The 17359-nt window shown below is 43.7% G+C and overlaps 1 protein-coding gene across 1 annotated transcript in view; it reads right to left on the reverse strand.

The window, feature by feature from the left end:
- The window catches only part of MMP24 (matrix metallopeptidase 24), a 241791-nt gene that overhangs the window by 7916 nt on the left and 216516 nt on the right, over nt 1–17359 (reverse strand). Inside the window, exon 6 of the mRNA XM_075351750.1 lies at nt 5791–6002. Within this exon, the coding sequence (XP_075207865.1) occupies nt 5791–6002 (212 nt within the window). The remainder of the gene's footprint in view (nt 1–5790; nt 6003–17359) is intronic.

The following is a 17359-nucleotide window of genomic DNA, read 5'->3' on the forward strand; positions in this document are numbered from 1 at the left end:
AATGAAGGAGAAGATATATGTATATTAACTACATTTAAAGGGAACCTGTCAGACTGTTTTTTTCCCCCCGAATATGCACATATTTCTATTACCAATTCATTACAGAACCTCAATAGGACACTGGCGATGGTCTGTGACTTCCATCCCTGACAGCGTCTCACCAGTCTACTTGACATGTCAGATGATGACTATAGGTGTGTCGCTATTGTCCACATCAATGCTTCTGCAAAATGGATCTTTTGTTTATTTCTTACAGAATAAGCTGATTAGATGTATGCAGTATATATATATACATATAGTGTATAAAACTGTAATGATGTCACTTTACTGCAGGATATCTGATGGACTCTGTATAAATAAATGAGTAAGATATCCCGTGGTGACTGGAGAGTAGGATGTTATTGGCAGAAACATGAATAAACACCCCCTTATTGGTTTAATTAGCAAATGGAAGAATAGCCTTAAAATACCCAAGAAAAATATACATTATAGTTACATGTATGTTTATCTATAAGTGTATAGATGTTAAAGGGGTTGTCCGAAGCCAAACAGTGAATTTAATAGTAACATCTAACTATTACAATAAAAATAACAATTTTTGTAATATAAATAAATTAAACATTCCCTACCGTACCCTCTCTACTCTAACATTCTATCTTATTTTTTTTTCTTACTTTTGATGAAGTTCTGTTTGAATGTTACAGTATGCAGTGGTGATTCTTAATCTAGACGCCATAAGGGGGCTGTCACTGCGATCACAACTGTGATTGGGATGTCATCAGGGACGTCCTTTTCAGGGGATGGGTTAGTCTCAACCATTCTGAGCATGCGTCAGTTCTTAATTCCAATGTATGCACTCCCAGCTTGCTGCTCTATTACTTTTAATGCGCACTGACAGTGCACTCCACTGCCGCCTAGAAAAAAAGATGTAATGATCCGGCAAGATAACGTTTCCTTACCAGCTTGTTACTTTTCTCAGTATAGCAGAAACTAGACCAGTTCCTAAAAAAGGACATCCCTTATGAAGTTGAATGTTTGGACTACTTCTCTAAGAATATATTACAGAGCTACAGTACAGTGCACTCCACTGCTGGCTATAAAGAAACAGTAGTGACAAGTCAGCAAGATAATGTTGCCTTGCCGGCTTGTTACTTTTCTTAGTATAGCAGAGACTAGCCAAGTTCCTAAAAAGGACATCCCTGATGAAGATACATTTTTGGACAACTCTCTTAAAAATACATTACCTACAGTGGGGAAAAACGTATTTAGTCAGCCACCAATTGTGCAAGTTCTCCCACTTAAAAAGATGAGAGGCCTGTGATTGACATCATAGGTAGACCACAACTATGAGAGACAAAATGAGAAAACAAATCCAGAAAATCACCTTGTCTGATTTGGCAATATTTTTTTGCAAATTATGGTGGAATATAAGTTTTTGGTCAATAACAAAAGTTCATCTCAATATTTTGTTATGTATCCTTTGTTGGCAATGACAGAGGTCAAATGTTTTCTGTAAGTCTTAATAAGGTTGGCACACACTGTTGGTGGTATGTTGGCCCATTCCTCCATGCAGATCTCCTCTAGTGCACTGATGTTTTGGGCCTGTCGCTGTGTAACTTGGACTTTCAACTCCCTCCAAAGGTTTTCTATAGGGTTGAGATCTGGAGACTGGCTAGGCCACTCCAGGAACTTCATATGCTTCTTACAAAGCCACTCCTTGTTGCCCTGGTGATGTCCTTGGGATCAATATCATGTTGCCATAGCGTGCAATTGGGTTTGCACTGCGTTATGGTATAGGGCATAACATGCTGCCACAATGTACAATTGGGATGGTATTGCATTGTGGCACATTGCATGTTATGCCATCACAATATACAATTGGGATGGCATTGCGTTGTGGCATAGTGCTTAGCGGAATGCACATATATATACATAAAATTATTGTTTTGTGTGCGGGTGATCGTAAGATATTGTTCATTGTGCGTACCTGTGATATGCGTGTCGCCCACATTTAATTAATTACTTATTGGGGTCGCAAACAGGATACTTCCTATAAGGTATGGGTGAGTGTGAGCGCTTGTGGCTGCGGCTTACTCACACTGACATGCACGCATGCGCCGAGAAATGTAACGCGGTGTCAAAACATATGAACTCCTGACTCGCCGTCCAACTCCTCCTGCGCATGCGCCTTGACTCATTATGACGCACATGGTCCGGACCGCGCTGGCGTCATGACTCAGGTGACTGTTTTTACCTTTAAAAACCTGTTAGACTCAATGCACGGCACTAACCTTTCCCTGACGAAGCCGCAGCGGCGGCGATACGCGTGGGGTTCCTGGGCACCCACAATTGCGCCTATGGTTTGTGTCCCACTATTCATCCCATGATCCATGGGTCTTGATGCCAACTTGTTTGGAGCCATTGGTGAGGCAGTACTTGCTTATGTTGGTGGGGGTGAGCGGTTACTTCGCAACTTTGTAGGGGTGGCCAATTGGCTGCACTGGCCGCCCTCCCCGCTTCGGGGAAAAACCTTCCTCGATATATAATTTTCCACCTTACAAAATCATGTCTGGTTACATGTCCTTTTTGGAGATTTTGGGTATTGCTATATCAAATTGTACCTTGCACATGTATTCATGGTCCCTTGGTGACTTGGATAAATAGACACTCCTGGACACATTTTTTGTCCCTGAGCAGGGTGTATATATATGGTCATGACATGTTTTATTGGGGATTGTGTCTGGAATTGTACAGCTAGGTGACACATACCTCCCGTAATTGGGTATTATATAATCCTATTGTATGGAGATCCATTGATTGTAATGCAATATTGTGGGTGCCAGGTTGTTGTAGTTTTCATTTTTAATTGGTTTTAACATGTATAAGTGCATTGAATAAAGGTTTTTCTACATTATTATTGGGTCGTGCGGTTATATGCAATGTCTTTTTCCTTCGCTATTGAATTCAAGTTCCGTTGCAATTCCAGCACCCCTTGAAGATAATATATATACGTATGCCGTGGTGGTGCACTCTTTCCCTCCCCCCTTTTCACTTGGGATCAATATCATGCTGAGAGACCCAGCCACATTTTATCTTCAATGCCCTTGCTGATGGAAGGAGGTTTGCACTCAAAATCTCACGATACATGGCCCCATTGATTATTTTATGTACACGGATTAGTTGTCCTAGTTCCTTTGCAGAGAAACAGCCCCAAAGCATGATGTTGCCACCCCTATGCTTCACAGTAGATATGGTGTTCTTTGGATGCAACTCAGCATTCTGTCTCCTCCAAACACGAAGAGTTGTGTTTCTATCAAACAGTTCTACTTTCGTTTCATCAGACCATGTGACATTCTCTCAATACTCTTCTGTATAATCCAAATGCTCTCTAGCAAACCTCAGATGGGCCCGAACATGTACTGACTTAAGCAGAACACGTCTGGCATTGCAGGATCTGACTCCCTGGCGGCGTAGTGTGTTACTGATGGTAGCCTTTATTACGGTGGTCCCAGCTCTTTGCAGGTCATTCACTGGGTCCCACCATGTGTTTCTGGGATTTTTGCTCACAATTCTTGTGATCATTTTGACCTCAGGGGGTGAGATCTTGCGTGGAGCCCCAGATCGAGGGAGATTATCAGTGGTCTCGTATGTCTTCCATTTTCTTATTATTGCTCTCACAGTTGATTTCATTACACCAAGCTGCTTGCCTATTGCATATTCAGTCTTCCTAACCTGGTGCAGGGCAACAATTTTGTTTCTGCTGTCCTTCGACAGCTCTTTGGTATTCACCATAGTGGAGTTTGGAGTGTGATTGTTTGAGGTTAGGGACAGGTGTCTTTTATACTGATAACAAGTTCAAACAGGAGCCATTACTACTTGTAATGAGTGGAAGACAGAGGAGCCTCTTAAAGAAGATGTTACAGGTCTGTGAGAGACAGAAATCTTGCATGTCGTTTGATGACTAAATACTTATTTTCCATCATAATTTGCAAAAAAAAAAAACTTGCCAAATCAGACAAGATGATTTTCTGGATTTGTTTTCTCATTTTGTCTCTCATAGGTGTGGTCTACCTATGATGTCAATTACAGGCCTCTCATCTTTTTAAGTGGGAGAACTTGCACAATTGGTGGCTGACTAAATACTTTTTCTCCCCACTGTAGCTACAGTACAATTACCAGAGCCAATCAAAACATAATAATTCAGAATTATTCATAGTGATGTACATAACAGCAGGTGTGCCATGTAAAGTAAGCAGTAAAGTATGCACTGTGTTTCCAAAGATGTGCCAGGTTATACCCCTACAACCCTGTTGTAGTCACAAACACAGGGGATCAGAGATCTCATAAATCAGTCCTATGCTCTCTCTCAAGTATACTGTAGCAGCAGTGTTTAAGGTGTGACTAACTTAAAAATGTGCCTATATAATTGCCCCGTATATTCATCAGGGGCTTCTGTTGCGGATTCTGTCACATTTGATGTAAAATAGCTTTTCATTGACAGTAGAGAAAGGTAGAAGGGAGCCAAAGCAGAGCCCATGGGTGTAGTGACCCATGACTCTCTTTTGCAGGGCAACCAAGGGTTAATTTAGCTGCAGGGTGCACAGTGGGCTTTTTGTGGGGTCAATAGTTTAAGGGGTGGGTTATTAGGGCCAGGGGAGGTTAGAAGGGGTGGGAAGATATATATATATGTATAGAAGAGAGAGAGCAGAGAAGGTCCTGTCCTCCCGTCCTATGTTTAATCTTTTGTGGGGATAAGTTGGGGTAACAGCTTCTAATGTTGTTTGTTCGGGTCATTTGGCGAGTTGGTGGAAAAGTTGGGGTGGGGGTCGGTACATCGGCTGGATGGAGATCACCCCCCACCTCATTTATTCTGGAATGGTAATTGTCTGGCGGACTTGAAGGCTCTCCAGGGTGGGGATCCTTAGGGGCGGTTAAGGTCAAGGTTTTCCGGCAACAGAGGTGCCCCCGAGCTTTTAGTCGCGGCTGGGGGCAAAAATGCTGGGTGGTTTATAAATAATATTTGATTGTCCGTCAGGTGTTTTGTGGCTCCAAGAACCTCCCTTGCACATAAATAGTTATTTAATTTTGTAATGTTTGTTAATAAAAAGGGGATGATCTGGCCAATTTATCCAATAATGGTGTTATGTTTTCATTACAGGATGGGGAGTGGGTGTTGAATGGGTTAGTGGGGTAGACAAGACAGTTGGGAAGCCTCTGCAGTAGGGAAGTCATGAATAATCTTTTTTTAACATCACCACTAGGTGGCACCTCAAAGTGCTGTGCTATATGTGTGACTGAATGTATATACTATGTTCGCCACGTACTTCATGATAATCGCTGTGTGCTGTCAAACTGTGTAAGGAGTCCGGGAAGTGATAATATGATCGCACAGAGTACTAATCTCAACACTTTCCTTGAAGTCTGTCTGGGATTACATAAAGAGACAGAAGGATCTGTGAAAGCCTACATCCACAGAAGATCTGCGGTTAGTTCTCCAAAATGTTTGGAACAACCATCCTGACAAGCTCCATCAAAACCTGTCTGCATGTGTGCCTAGAAGAATTGATGCTTCCATGCAGTTTTGAAGGGGGGTAACACCAAATATTGGTTTGCTTTAGATTTCTCTTTTGTTCAGTTACTTTGCATTTTGTTAACGGCTAATAATAAACTATTAACACGTCTATTTTTAAAGCAGTCTTAGTTCACAGCATTGTTCCACACCTGTCTAAGACTCTGGCACAGTACTGAATACACACATACATACACACTGATACATTATCCTTTAAATACCTTGAACACAAACATTTCTCCTCTAAAAAGGGCGACAGTGTTAAAGTTTCCATCACATATATTCGGCCTATTGCCAGGATGGGAAGGCTTTTCTCCAGATGGAGGGCGAGGCCTCGGTTGTCTTTCGTGCTTTCTTTCAGATGTAGATTGTATTCTGCGTGGTGGTAGTGTAGGCAATGGTCTTGTAGGCTCTAGGGTTTCGGCAGGGGGACCTTAAATTAAAGCAGAAAAAAGTTGTAAAAATTATAAGACCAATATTTACTTGTTTTTCAAAGTGAACTGTATTCACACAACCATATTAGAACATAATGTATTTTAAAACAGGTTTCCATTCCCTCAGTAGTTTGCATAATATTCACAGATAGTAGAGGGATCACACATGTATGGGCATTTATTTGCCATGAAAGAAGATTGGACACCCTGTCTCTCTCTGATTCTTCTCTGATCTTATTGACCCTGATCTTATTTCTGTGACATATCCATCAGATTTGTAATAAAAGTTCTTTTAGGGAAAATCCCATATAAGAATACCTTTTCTCAATGCCCTAATTTATAGACTATAAATTGTTCTCCGCTCACCCAGCCTGACTAACAGCAGCAGCCTATACTGAACAGTGTGAGATCTCAGCAGGCAGGAGGGACATTGAGGAGCTATCAATCAGATTAGGGGAGTGCAGACTAAGCTACCCTTTCACAAAGAATTATACAGCGATGGATTTTCAAAGTAAATACAGTAATAGTATCAAGATAATTTAAGAGGTTTGTATTGTAAAGTCTGGGGACAGATCTGCTGTAATGATGGATAGCTGAGAAAATGAATAATGCCAGGATTCCTCCATGTTTCTGGTCTCTGAATGTGAACTTCCACGTCTTTTAGATCTGCTTGTTACATAAACATAATCTAGCTAGGACAATCTGTGTCGTCTTCATGAGTCAGACGGACTGGTTGGGTTGGCTGTGTTGGCAGTCACGTTGGTTTACATGAGAAGCAGAGGGCTGCGTGGGCCACTAAAGCAGCTGCCTATATCTGTTATTTCATCAGGAGATTGCGTAAGCACCTGAGCAACTTGAAGAAAAGTAACCCATACAAAATAAGTACACCTTTTACCAGACATGGCTGGGATCATTTTGCTCTAAGTGTAAAGGCTGCTTTACACCAGACAATCTATCGTGCGATGGATCGTCGGGCTCACGGTTTTTGTGACGCACATCCGGCATCGCTGGCGATGCCGGCGTGTGTGACACCTCCTAGCGACGCAGTATCGCTCACAAATCGTGAGTCGTGTACTGCTCATTAGGTTCCATAATATCGTTTAATTTAGTTGTTCATCGTTTCCGGGGTAGCACACGTCTCTCCGTGTGACACCCCGGGAACGATGAACAGCAGCTCACCTGCGTCACGCGGCCACCGCCGGCTATGTGAAGGAAGAAGGTGGGCGGGATGTTTACGTCCCGCTCATCTCCGCCCCTCCGCTTCCATTGGCCGGCGGTCGTGTGACGTCGCTGTGACGCCGAACGTCCCTCCCACTCCAGGAAGTGGACGTTCGCCGCCCACAGCGTGGTCGCACGAGAGGTAAGTATGTGTGACGGGGGTTACTGACTTTGTGCGACATGGGCAGCGATTTGCCCGTGACGCAAAAAGGACGGGGCGGGTACGATCGATTGTGAAATTGCACAATCGGTCGTACCGTGTAAAGCAGCCTTTACTGATTGTACTAATCTATGTAGAGGCAATTCAACAAAAAACATATAATGTGCGGTGCGCAGATTTTTTTAAACATGGATGACACTTCCTATAAAGAGACATCTCTCAATGCATTCTGTCTGATATGAACAGTCTTCTGACTAGTAATTCTGGATGAGGATCGTCAATATGAAATTCCAGTAAATTACAAGAATAGGTTACAGTGCTGTCTACATGACATCAGCGTTGTAAATAAAATTACACACCAGTAAGGGACTCATCACTGGACATGGGCATAGTGAGCAAATCACATGTTATTTTTAAAACAAACTACGCCTGGAGATGTTTTTTTTAACTGGAAAACCCCATTAAAGGAGTATTACCATCTCCAAGATCCTATCTCAATATGTAGTAGGTGTAATAATAATAATAATAATAATAATATTAGCACATACCTCCAATTATAAATGTAGTATATTTCTCCGGAATAGCTATGTCACTTACTTCATGTGCAGGCTATTGCAGCTTAGGTATCCATTGTTATGACCACTAGCAACTAACTGTCACTTTAAGAGGGTTCATAACCATGAATACCTAAGCTGCAATGTCCTGCACATGAGGTAAGTGACATACAGTAGCTCCTCAGAACTATACTACATTTCTAATTGGAAGTATTTGCTAATAAAATTGTTTTACACCTACTAAATATTGGGACAGGATCTTGGAGATGGGAATACCCCCTTAAGGCTCAGATGCCCTTAATGTTCAGATGCAGTGTTTTTGCAATATGTTTTTGCTGTTTTTTTGCAAATGAAAAGCTGCTATTATACAATACCAGCAAAAGTTATGAGATTTCAGAAATCCCATTCACACGCTTTTTCTGTTTTTCTATTTTCTGAATTGATTTGCAGCATTTTTTAAATCTGCAGCACGTCAATTCTTTCAGTATTTCTTCACCCATAGCAAACAATAAGTGAAAAAAAAAATGAGAAAAAAACACAAGAAAAGTATTTGCAGCATGTCAACTGTGTTTTTGAAGCTTGATTGATGTATAAAATTACCTTTATTAAACATGTACTGTAGACAAAGTGCACATGTAAGTTACACCCCAAAAAATGATGGAAAAAAAATGCATCAAAATGGGCATTTTGACAGCAGCATTTTTACGGCCAAAATTGCAGGTTTGGGCTACAGAACAAAAAATGGAGAAGACAGCTTATGCTTCCACCAAATGGATTACAATGGATCAGAAAGGACCTGTCCTATCCTGTGACAAGACGTCTGAGATTGGAATCACAAGAGCATATGTTCTCTCATGGGCTCGCATGACACGGCACAGTGCTAGACTTTCGGTCCAATATTATACTATGGGGCAGTGAAGGCCAGCAGTTTTTTTCCGTATGCCGATTCGGCATGAGAAAAAAAAAATCGCCGTATGCTGCGATTGGCAGCGTATACTGGATGACAACACTTATCCAAGTCTATAGGTGCGTGGTAATCATCAGATGACATCCGAGTTCAAACCGATTTACGCCAATACAAACAATGGAGAAGATGGAGAAATTAAGTTCTCCATCTTCTCCTCACCTCTGCTCCAATTCTCACATGTGAAAGAATCGGCTCGATTATGCCCTAATATTCCCGACTATACTTGTGAGTGTTTCATTAATGATTTACCTATACTACATATATACTCGCACCCGTAGTTTATCTGGGTTTATAAGGCAATGCCTTCTGTTCACTGAATCCACCAATCCCAGTTCATACATATGTAGCTTTAGGCTGAGGCCACACGGCGATTAGTGCGAGTCCTTGCATGACACTCGGCTCACACACGCAGCACAGTGGGAGCCGAGTGTCATGCAAATGTCATGAGACTGTGGTCCGATCATGCGATCAGACCGCAGCTGCAGAGGGGAGGGCCGGCGCTGCAGAGGGGAGGGCCAGAGCTGTGGAGGGGAGGGCCGGCGCTGTGGAGGGGAGGGCCGGCGCTGCGGAGGAGAGGGATTTATCTCCCTATCTCCTCCGTTGCTGGCTGATGCGAGAATCGCACTGCTCTCACATTATACAGGTGTAATGCGAGTGCAATGCGATGTTTCTCTCGCCCTCATAGACTTGTATGGGTGCGAGTGGAACAAGCTCGCATTGCACCCGCAGCATGCTGCGACTATTTTCTTGGTCCGATTAGGGCTGAGAAAACAATCGCTCATAGAGTAATATTGGTCCGAGTGGAATGCGATTTTTTTATCGTATTCCTCTCGCTCTGTATTACTCGCCGTGTGTGCTGACCTTCACAGTGATACTAAATGATATATAGTAGAAGGAACTGTAATTACAACACGTCCGCTCAGGCAATTATTTTTAGTAAAAAACTATTTTCTTTATTTAGACATCATTAAAAAACATGACGAGATAAACAAATCCATGGAAAAAAGTTATTAAAACAGCATGACGCGGTTCAAGCACAAGTCCCCTTAATCGCACTATGATTAAGGGCGGCTGAGCTCAAAACGCGTCATGCTGTTTCAATAACTTTTTCAATGGATTTGTTTGTCTTTTCATGTTTTTTAATGATGGCTAAATAAAGAAAAACATTTTCTTCCTAAAATAATTGCCTGATGTGCTGTAATTCCTATTTCTCCTACTGGTTCTGCTTTGCTGCACCAGCTGGATGAGCACCCGCCAGGCCTGGATCCTGTTCAAATGATGGACTTTAAGTGTGGGTGAGCTAATCCTTCTCTTTTTTAACTAATATATAGATTATACTACAGCAGAGAGCAGTGGTCAGATATAGTTGCATAAAATTTCTAATAACACTCCCATTACTTGCCACTAGGGGTCACAGTTAACTGGATAGAACTGAAGAGTAAATCTACTATGGCGGCTCTCAATACGCTTCATGTGAGCATTTCACAAAAGAAGAGGAGCACGTCACTACATTACTAGCCATCATTTATACGGACTGTTAAAAAGATTAATTAATATATCACGCATTCTGTGGTTCCTAAAAATGTGGTATCATTACATCACCATGCCTTGCTATAACACAAAGACGTCTTAGCACTACAGATTTAGGGAAGTCATATATGTTGTCTTCATCCTGTTCTGTGATGAAAGCCGCCTCCTCGCAGGGCATCTCCCCAGAAAGTGAGGGAATCTTCCTCTGCCTATTAAACTGTTTTTCTGACACGTTTTATAAAAAAAATAAATATGGGGCCATGGCGGTATTAAAACTAAGAAGAACACATACAGCATATCACAAAAGTGAGTACACCCTTCCCATTTTTGATACAATGTAAAGTGGTCAGTGTGCAGCTTGTATAACAGTGTAAATTTGGTATGGCCTCTAAAAAAAACTCAACACAACCATTAATGTTAGGACCGCTGACAACAAAAGTGAGTACACCCCAAAGGGAAAATAGCCAAATTGTGCCCAAAGTGACAATATTTTTTGTGGCGACTATTATTTTCAAGCACCGCCTTAACTCTCTTGAGTATTGAGTTCACTGGAATCCTTTTCCATAACGACATCACTGATCTGGTGAATATTAGAGATCTTGCGCTCTTCCACTGTCCATTTGAGGATGTCCGACAGATGTTAACTAGGGTTTAGGTCTGGGGACATGCACGTTTACCCTCAGTTTCTTTAGCAAGGCAGTGGTCATCTTGGTGGTGTGTTTGGGGTTATCATGTTGGAATACTGCCGAGCTGTCAATTATAAGCAAGGGAAGTCCCCAAAATGCAAACTGATGAGGCATAACAGGGCACTGAAGCTCCCCCATTTTCATTTGAGTTAAAAGTAATTCTCTCTGGCGCTCTACCACTACAATATACAGTGCCAATATGAGTTTTATAGGGGCTATGTCCCATAGATCACTGTACAGTTACCATGTTTCCCAGAAAATAAGACCTACCCTGAAAATAAACCCTAGCAGAAGTTTTCAGCAAGGCTTCAATATAAGCCCTACCCCGAAAATAAGACCTAGTCGCGGTTCAATAATGAAGTGTCCATGCAGCTAAAAAAGTTAAAGAATACTTCAAGACACTTCATTATAGAAAGCAGACACCCCCAAAAGAAAGAAGAAAGGAGAAGACCCCGAGATCATACTCACCAGATGCCGACCGGGAGCAGTGGAATGCATCAAGGACCTGCGGTGGAATGCACACCCACACACATCACATCACACACACACACATGAGATTGCACACAATCCCACATCAGATTCCACACACACATGAACCACATTCAGCGATATCGATTGCTTCTAACTGGCATACGGTAAGGACCTGGGACGCTGTGCAGTGGAGCGTCAGGACCTGCGGGTTGAACGCATGGAGGACCCAGCGCTGTAACGCATCATAGAGACAAGAGAGCAGAGAGTTCCCTGCTGGCTGGAAGCAAGTGGTATCACCGGATGTGGTGAGTGTGCATGCGATTTTATGTGCGATCTCATGAGTGTGTGTGTGAGTGTTTGTATGAGTGTGTGTGCAATCTGAGGTGTGAGTGTCGGCCAGAAGGAAGGGAGGACGGCGTACAGCATACCTGCTGGGAGCGCCTGCTGAGGATCGCAGAAGGACCTGGGAGACACGGAGACGCCAGGGGTCTGGTAAGTATAACGATCCTGGGAAAGGGATCTGCATTTTTTTGGGGGACAAACTTTCACCCAACCATGTTTCCCCAAGAATAAGCACTCTCCCGAAAATAAGCCCTAGAGCTTTTTTCGGGACAAAAAAAAAATATAAGACAATGTCATCACTGTCCCCATTGAGGCTCTCAATCTAAAGTCCCGATCAGTATGTCTTTGGAGTGTGGGAGGTAACTGGAGATCCCGGAGGAAACCCACGCAAACACGGGGAGAACATACAAACTCCTTGTAGATGCCCCTAAGTGTTACAGATTTTCGTTAATGAGTAGGATGCTGTAGAAATTCTATCCGGAAAGGCATTCCACATCCAGGAATGGGTGCATCCATTTCTGTTTACTCTCAGGAGGAGGGGAGTGAAAGGGCATTCTTCCGCTAAGGCTAGTTTCACACATCCGGTATTTCGCCGGATTACTCGATCCGTCACACTCCAGTACAGTGTTAATACTGTACAATGGCATCGCGGCAAGCTCCGGTCACATGCTCAGGTCACATGACAGCATGTGACTGGAGCTGCCGCAATGCCATTGTACTGTATACACTGTACTGGAGTGTGCCTGATCCAGCAATCCGTCGAAATGCCGGATGTGTGAAACTAGCCTAACCCTAAGTTTGTGGAAGTACCTAGGACAATTTATACATCTAATGCTATGCATTACGGTATATGATTACTAGAAATGTATTGGCAGAATGTCAGTCTTCCTTTGAAAAGTATTAGTAACCTGTCTAAACATATGCATTTTTGGGGGAGTATGAAGGGGCATATTTTAAACCAAAACGATGAACTACTGACTAGCTTGATTGTAAATAGACGGCCACATATATGGTCATTTCATAGCCAAGCAGTAAATCAGGGTGTTACACGTCGTGGCTCTCTTATTGCAAGGAATGAGGTGGTCCCCCATTCCTTGTCTGCCACGAGCCCTCCTGCTCAGCAGCGCCAAAGGTCTGGGAGACTGCAGGAGTTGCCTTCTCAGAGACACAGCAGAAGGGTGACACCTAGTGGTTCTCCCCTTGCAAGGAATGGAGCGGTCTGCCATCCCTTGCCTGCCACGAGCTCTCCTGCTCAGCATCACGGAGGCTCTGGGAGGTTGCGCAGTGTGCAAAGAATAGATGCTCAGGGAAGCAGCAAGACTTCCCATGTCTCTGCACATTGTGAAACCGGGGATCCCGCCTTTATGACCCAGAGGCAGGAAGATGAGCATGTGCTCCACGTGACGTCTTCTGATTCGCTCACTGATATCACACGGCCCGATGACGAGGCTGGTGATGTGCTGAATCCTGACTGGCTGGGCCAGGACGTCTGGGTCACGCCCGTCTCGCGCCCGCCCTTGGGTGGAGCTACACCTCCTTAAAAGCTCCCCCTGCCATCATGGTGGCGCGCGACCGTCCTTCTATGTTTGGATGTCTGGCAGCGTGCTGCCACGCCACTGCTCAGGCACTATTGTCTTTCGTGGGCTTTGCCCTTGCTGCTCAGGCAGCACCTAGTTTGCAGGTCTTGCCCCTGCCTTGCTGCTCCGGCAGTATCCCGTTTAGCAGGCTGTGTTCCTGTCCCAGGTGAGCTCCTCGAGTCTCTGTCGGACTCACTTGGTTTCTGAAGCACACGTGCGTGGGCACCTCTGTGCTACCCCCGTGCCATATTCCTGTGACTCCCGCTGGCACACATGTGTAGGCACCTCTGTGCGTCCCCGTGCAACAGGTACACCGTACGAGAAGCCCCGAGCCATACAACCCTCACGGGTTAGGGCGGACCGGTGTACATAGATCGTCTGTGACGTTCCAGACGATCACTAGCAGCAACCCGCTCACTCTTTCCTGACCATAGCAGCGGTCCCTTACACCGCACAGTGGACCTTGACCGGCGGAAGCTGTCCATTTCCCATCTTGGCACGCTTCCCCGGGTCCCCCTCGTAACACAGGGTGTTATACAAAGTATTAGTGTTCCTACTGACTAATCTTTGGCTTCTTCTCAAACCCTAGAGCAAACAAATCATCAAATTTGAACCACTGCCAGCTCAGTGCTCGGTACAATACTAATCAGCACCAATCACCCTGTTACTGTGACATAGCAATTGACTATAGCCCAATAACTAGCTTGGTCCAACAGAACAGAAACAACAATTGCAGAAATCAACATCTTTGGTTGTGGAATGGGTTGTGTGGTTGTCAATTGGGGTGACATGCTGTCAGGGACATTCAAGTCAGATTGTGCCAAGTTTCCATCATTGACTCTCTTTCTGATTAACTTTATATGAAGGTTAGCTATTCTAGTAGGATTTCCCTGACATTTTCTTAGTTGTACAGCAAAAGCCATGGTCTGTAAACAGCTTACAACACAGCAAAGTGACCTTGGTGAAAGTTATCAGTCAGGAGAAGAAAATATCTAAGCCATTAGATATACCATGGAAAACTGTGCGTTTGGGATCATTGTCTTGCTGAAATGGCCACCTTTGTTTCATCTTTATTATTCTGGTAGACAGCAGCAGATTTTTATCAAGAATATCTCTGTACATTTGTCTATTCATCCTTCCTTCAATCACATGACGTTTGCCAGTGCCCTATGTTGAAAAACAGCCCCACACCATGGTGGTCCCTCCTCCAAACTTCACCAGTGGTAGGGTGTTTTTGGGGTTGAACTTTTGGGCATCCAAAGAGTTACATTTTTGTCTTCTCTGACCAGAATATATCCTTCAAGTATTTCACAGGCTTGTGTAAATGTTCTTGAACAAACTTTAAACATGCTTTTTGTTCAGTAATGGAGTCTTGCGTGGTGAGCGTCCATACAGGCCATGGAGTGCATTGGTTATTGTGCTCTCTGAAACAATTGTACCTGCTGATTCCAGGTCTCTCTGTAGATCTCCACAGGTGGTCATTGACGCTTGGACAACTCTTCTGATAATTTGTTTTTACTCTGTTTTAGAATTCATGGGGAGCACCTGGTTGTGGCCGGTTTATGGTGAAATTATGTTCTTTCCACTTGAGGATTCTTTCAGTAGTTTAGAAACCCTTTTGCACCAATGCCATTAATATGTTTTTTAACACAAAAGTCACATAGGTCTTGAGACAGCTCACTAGTTTTACCCATCGTTTTTTGTTTCTTGTGTGGCACCTTAGTTATGAGATACCTTTTAATTGGCCATCAGTTGAATCAGCTGATATTATTTTTCACTAAGTGACAGCATTGCCTTCTAATTACTGATCGTTCTCAGCTGTTGTGATGATTTTTCATTACTTTTTTTTTTCACCTCTCTTTCTGCATGTGTTCAATCCTTTTTTCCCTCTGTCATTTCTCATTATTACACATAAATTGATTTATGGACAACTATGGTTTGATTTCTTTGTCTTTGTGGATTGGATGGGTTGTTACTGACATCTAGTGATAATTTTATGTCAATAACAGGTTTAGAAATATATTTACTTAGAAAATTGGTGGCATATTCAATACTTATTTCACCCGCTGTATATGTATGTCACCAAAAGGATAACAAACGTTTAGAAAGATGTGCAGCTCTACTCCAGACACATCTATAGCCTAGCATTTCTACTCCGGCTGATGACAGAAGTCACTGAAGTGTGAGGGATCCAACAATTAACAAGCATCCTGACATCTACAATAACATGAAACCTTTTAAAAAATGTCATCCAGAGAAAACGCATTTAGTTAAAGCGTAGAATGAAGTGACTCTTCTAAATTAAAGACAATTACAGTTTACGATAAAAAGCAAATTCTTGAATAGAGAATGGTCAGACATCACAGATCATAGCTGTAAATGTAATTTATTTTAACCTTACAAGGAAACAACACATTAGTAGTCAATAGAATACTTTTTACTTATTAAGACATATTGTATCATACAGGAATGAAAATGCAGTCATCAAGAAGTTATAAATTATACTCAATTATATCAGTTTATGGGAAATGTGTGTGAAAACCGATATGGCCGCCATTACAGCTCCCTCAGCAGGTGACAACCAAGTCTCCCTTATTTCTGTGGAAAAATGGAGCCTAGTTTAATTATCCCGAATTCAACAAACCCTGAAAAATTAGGGTACGTGGACACAAGCTCTCAACTAGAAAAACAATTTTTCTGGAATTGACCCTTTGACAAACTACAATGATGAGATGTCATAAAATCTGTGGAAATGTGGAAAATGAGTATCATGCTAATTTTGATGTCAAAAGTCCACGGATTTTCACTTCCGATTTCACCAATTTTAATGTAACATTCACCAACACAAGGTAAATACAAAAACCGTATGTACACCAAATATATCAAGAGTTTTATTGATCACAAAACTATACCTATAAATCCATCCAACAAACAACTGAAAACCATACAATGTATAAACTGCCAGTTACACATGGCAAAAATATCCCTCATGAGGGGACATATAGTTATGAATATGTGAATAGACATCTGAATACTTAAAGGGGTATTCCCATCTCCACGATCCTATCGCAATATGTAGTAGGTATAATAATAATACTGTTAGGAAATCCCTCTAATTAGAAATGTACTATAATTCTCCTGATATAGCGAAGTCTCTTACCTCATGTGTAGGGCATTGCGGCAGCTTAGGCATCCATGGTTACTACTAGTGTTGACATACCTCCCAACTTTTAAAGAAGGAAAAGAGGGACAAAGTTTGCGGCGCGCGTAGCCAAATTTTTTAGGCCACGCCCCCTAACCACACCCATTTCACAGTCACGCCCATATCCACTCCCCATCCACACCCATTCAGCACAAACACGCAGGCAGCCGGCGGGCCTCCAGCACGGACACGCAGGCAGCCGGCGGGCCTCCAGCACGGACACGCAGGCAGCCGGCGGGCCTCCAGCACGGACACGCAGGCAGCCGGCGGGCCTCCAGCACGGACACGCAGGCAGCCGGCGGGCCTCCAGCACGGACACGCAGGCAGCCGGCGGGCCTCCAGCACGGACACGCAGGCAGCCGGCGGGCCTCCAGCACGGACACGCAGGCAGCCGGCGGGCCTCCAGCACGGACACGCAGGCAGCCGGCGGGCCTCCAGCACGGACACGCAGGCAGCCGGCGGGCCTCCAGCACGGACACGCAGGCAGCCGGCGGGCCTCCAGCACGGACACGCAGGCAGCCGGCGGGCCTCCAGCACGGACACGCAGGCAGCCGGCGGGCCTCCAGCACGGACACGCAGGCAGCCGGCGGGCCTCCAGCACGGACACGCAGGCAGCCGGCGGGCCTCCAGCACGGACACGCAGGCAGCC

Source organism: Anomaloglossus baeobatrachus, chromosome 5, assembly GCF_048569485.1.
Source record: "Anomaloglossus baeobatrachus isolate aAnoBae1 chromosome 5, aAnoBae1.hap1, whole genome shotgun sequence".
NCBI classification, from domain to species: domain Eukaryota; kingdom Metazoa; phylum Chordata; class Amphibia; order Anura; family Aromobatidae; genus Anomaloglossus; species Anomaloglossus baeobatrachus.